This window comes from Diadema antillarum, unplaced genomic scaffold, assembly GCF_040938485.1.
Source record: "Diadema antillarum isolate AM-2024a unplaced genomic scaffold, OU_Dant_1.0 scf00000103, whole genome shotgun sequence".
In the NCBI taxonomy this organism is placed as follows: Eukaryota; Metazoa; Echinodermata; class Echinoidea; order Diadematoida; family Diadematidae; genus Diadema; species Diadema antillarum.
The window spans coordinates 448,431-452,614 of record NW_027270992.1 but is presented as its reverse complement, the minus strand read 5'-3'; the positions used below and the strand labels follow the sequence as shown (position 1 = coordinate 452,614).

Below are 4,184 nucleotides of genomic sequence, written 5' to 3'. Positions count from 1 at the left end.
CACAAAGATGAATCCATCTTTAAATAATGATTAATGATGTATATAATTATGTACATAATGTAAACATATCCAACAATTAATCCTATACATTTTATTTTCCCTCCAGAACGAAAAGAAGAAATTCTCGTGGTTTGGAGAAAGTCATCATAGCTAAGTCGAAAAAAATGGGGAAATTCTTGATCACATTAACATTCCTAGCAACAACAAAAAAAAAAATATTGAGACTGGCAAAGTGATTTTATCTGTTTTACCGATGTTCTCAAAGAATATCGAGGATTGCTTGTTTGTATGGCCAATTCTATAAAATAAATGATCTGGGTTTGGCAGTTTTGTTGTTGTTGTTTTTGTTTACTCTAAGAAATATTCCACTTTAAAAGGTCTTTCTCCTTACTTTTTACCTCAACATTGGATGTGTGGGCAAAATACCCCATATACTCCCATGAACCTGTTGATAACGTATTCATAGGTACTGTTTAAGCTGAGTATCATTTTGTGTGACATTAGGCAAACCTTTTCTGAAGTAGGCAAACTATTCCTGTCCTTTTTTTTCTTTCTTCTATCGTATATATTTCTCTACGTAAGTCACACTCCCGTATATTTTTTTTCTCTCTGTGTTTATTATATGATTTATGTATAAAAGCTGCAATCATATCAAGCTACGCTAAAGCTATAGCCTTTCTGTATTATCTATTGTACCTTGTGTACACTTTTGTTGAAGATTGTAAAAAACAACAACTATGTATTATAGGGCATATTATCAACAATTTGTACATGTACAATGATAATGCAGAAATGGTGTCCCTCATTATATATCATTATTCCGTTCGTTAAAGTTTGCACGACAGAGGTTTGATCCTAACATGCTTTTGCAACTTTGTGATTTAGAGACAAAGTTTTAAATGTGCATATGTGTAATGTATGTATGTATGAGATATATATTTATGTATGCATATATATATATATATATATATAAATATATATATATATATATTATAAATATAATTAAATATATATTGTGTGTATTACGTATGTATATAATCTATGTACACACTATGTGCGATTGTATGTGTGTGCATGTGTTTGTATTTATGGATATTAAGAAAGTAAGACAGATAGATGATTACAACTCTGCTTGTTCGTTCTCATCTCTCTTATACTCCTATTACCACTCTTCATTTCTACTATTGCAAAACATCAAAACGCCTTCTTCATATCACACTCTTCTTTCATAATTGCAAAACATTGACAGACCTCGAGACCCAAGTCTAAACGACACTGAGCAACCTAGCCTTTTAGTTTTATATAAGATTTATTGCTTCTAATTCATAGCATAATCTGGGGCGAAAATCAAGGGGACAAAAATCTAACACTTGATGATCGCAGCGTCTATATACTTCAGAGTCTAGACATTCGCGTGGTCATTGAACTTGTCCTGGCTCTTTACGAGAGTGACTCGGGTCAGGGGTCATTGAAGAGGTCATGGCGGAGTTCCGGTTTAGATTCCCTCTCCTCCGGCGGCTCCTGAAATGAAAAATAAAGATAACAGATGATAAAATAAAGAACGATGAGTAAAAGAACAATATAGTTTACGCTTGTTTAGTGACAAGAAAAGGCTTAAAGAGATATAACAACATTACGTAATTATCAAGTAAAGTCCTATCTGAACAATCGGTTTCAAAGGCAACTAAAAGAAACAGACGTCCATTCTGTTAAACCATAACACACACACTCACATGTACACAGACAGGCAGACAAGGAAATTATTATCTAACAACAGCTTACCTGAGCAGAAGGCGAACTTCCCACCTCGTCGACTGCACCAGCAGGTCTGGTCCTCGTTCAGCTGGGTGGCACACGCTGCGAACAAATTGGCGGGAAAAAAAGGAAATGAGTGTGAGCCAGGATCGAAAAAAAAACACCTCTCCATATCATAAGATATGGTCATAATGTGGTCGTCTCATGTTACTACTTTCTTTAACCTTACTTTTATTTTTTTTCTTTCCAATGTATACATAGATTTTGTCAAACCTGTACGATATTCAAAAAACACATGTGACTTAGGTTTGAACTTTTTTTCAAATAAAACTTTGTATCACAAACAAAGAAAAGCTTGCATGGAGAGCTTGCAAAAGTACAGTACGAATTTGTTTAAGAGAACACTTTTGATATGAATGCATAGATGAAGAATCAAAATTCATACATTGAGATCTGTCCTAGTGGGAATATCCAAACAAAAGGTTACGTTATGAAGTTACTTAGCAATGGCAAACAATAATTTTCAGCAACCAATTATATATGATCATATCAAACGCACTCTTTGGAAATATATGTCGTGTAATCTACTAGGACATTCGAATATATTTTGATTATTTTCTTTGCTTTTCAGCAGTTTTAATATCAAATATCTGAAGTTAATCAAATGGATATATATATATATATATTTTTATTTAAACTCTTCGATATGCATAAGAATGATATCACATCTTAAAGAAATGTAGAGGCAGGTTTTAGAAAAGCAGACAAATGCAAGTGATACTTACGCTTGTACTTCCTCATGCTCTGACCCCTCTTCTCGGCGAGGTAGAACTCCTGCATGACCGGGTCCCTCTTCATGAATTCCATGTCGGCGGCGTACTCATCTCCCTCGGCGAACTCGAGAGCTGAAGCGACGACCACGAGGGCCATGAAAGCGATGAGGACCTTGCTAACCATGATGACTCTAAGACAAAAGAAAACACACATACACACATATATCATATATTGTTATATATATATATATATATATATATAGAGAGAGAGAGAGAGAGAGAGAGAGAGAGCTTGCAACCAAAAGGCGCTAGATCTATTGAAAAGTGATGGATTTAGCGCCTTTTCGAAGCAAGTTCTTCATATATATATATATATATGTATATATATATATATATATATATATCATATAAAATACCAAAAGTTTATTTCTGCACACAAATTTTCGAGCGATTCACCCTTTCTCAAGTGTTCTTGTGAATCAAGAGCACTTGAGAAAGGGCGAATAGCTCGAAAATTTGTGTGCCGAAATAATTTCATGGTAATGACAGCATGAACTTGGTTTCTATCCAATATGTATGTAATACACATGTACACACACACACACGCACATACCCATATATATATATATATATATATATATATATATATATATATATAAATATATATATATATATATATATATATATATATATATATACATGCAATTTCATTTTGGCTCACCTGTCATATAGCTTGTTTTACTATCTTAACTATCTATCCTTACTGTTAAACTACCCTTGCAATCTATCGTCACCTTATCTTCAAGGAAATTAAAATTGAGTGATTCATTGATAAAACATCTGGAAGACAATCAAAATCAAAATTTCAAACAATAATATGGATAAAGAGCTATTAGACCTTTTCCTCACCAACCTGCCCAGATACCATTTTCATTGCATGTGAATTGGTTGACATAGTGACTAGTATACTGACTTAACTAAATTTATGGGAAAACTCATTCTTTTTAGAGTCAATATTATGAACCATGGTTGAAATGTTCAACATTCAGGATTGTTTCTTGTTTTGGTATGACATTCAGCAATTGTTTAGGCCTGGGTTAAAATTTCGTACATTTACGTTTGAATTGATTATTATGAGCTTACATAATAGCGTTAGAATAATTCTATTAAGGGTTGATATCACATTAAGGCTTAAAATGAATCATATTAAATGTGATGCTGTTACTACGTGTAGAAGTTATACAACGGAAAAGTTAAAGCTAGGGTGCTGACAATACGACGGTGATACTCACGTAGTTGTGATGGATGTGTTGGAAGGTCGACTGTTGAGGATCTCTTGCTGGCGTCTGATGATCTTTACCCGTCAAACGACTGCCTTTTATATATTTCTCGATCAGAGTTAATCCCATAAAATGATACCAAGCGATAGAAAAAGAGAGATTTTGTGTGTTTGTGTGAGGGGGGAGGGAGGGGGCAGAAAAGACTACATACGTTGTTATTTGACGTGACGTTTCTTCCTGCTTCCCTATTAAGTAAATTAACTTTTCCCTGTTCTTTTTTCTTCATGTGTAGAAGCAAACAAAGTCACATATTCAAAGCAAAATGGAACCCTTCCATCTGGCCAATTCTCGCTTAGCCGAGATGCGTTTGAGGCTC

General features: G+C 34.0%; 1 protein-coding gene across 1 annotated transcript; it reads right to left on the bottom strand.

Moving 5' to 3' along the window:
• Positions 1 to 1,428: 1,428 nt before the first annotated feature.
• LOC139718930 (uncharacterized) lies at positions 1,429 to 3,880 on the bottom strand. The gene is made up of 4 exons (XM_071630379.1): positions 3,821 to 3,880; positions 2,541 to 2,719; positions 1,783 to 1,857; positions 1,429 to 1,521 (listed from the first exon to the last, which is right to left on the bottom strand). The coding sequence occupies exons 2-4, from the start codon at positions 2,710 to 2,712 to the stop codon at positions 1,496 to 1,498; spliced, it is 273 nt and encodes a 90-aa protein (XP_071486480.1). The 5' UTR covers positions 2,713 to 2,719; positions 3,821 to 3,880; the 3' UTR covers positions 1,429 to 1,495.
• Positions 3,881 to 4,184: the final 304 nt, after the last annotated feature.

What these genes read in the sequence shown, in the direction of transcription:
- LOC139718930 (XM_071630379.1), bottom strand. Translation starts at nt 2,712, where the DNA reads ATGGTTAGCAAGGTCCTCATCGCTTTCATGGCCCTCGTGGTCGTCGCT. An exon ending in GAGCATGAGGAAGTACAAGC is followed by an intron (nt 1,858 to 2,540) that starts GTAAGTATCACT and finishes ATTTGTTCGCAG; the next exon opens with CGTGTGCCACCCAGCTGAAC. An exon ending in GAAGTTCGCCTTCTGCTCAG is followed by an intron (nt 1,522 to 1,782) that starts GTAAGCTGTTGT and finishes TTTTCATTTCAG; the next exon opens with GAGCCGCCGGAGGAGAGGGA.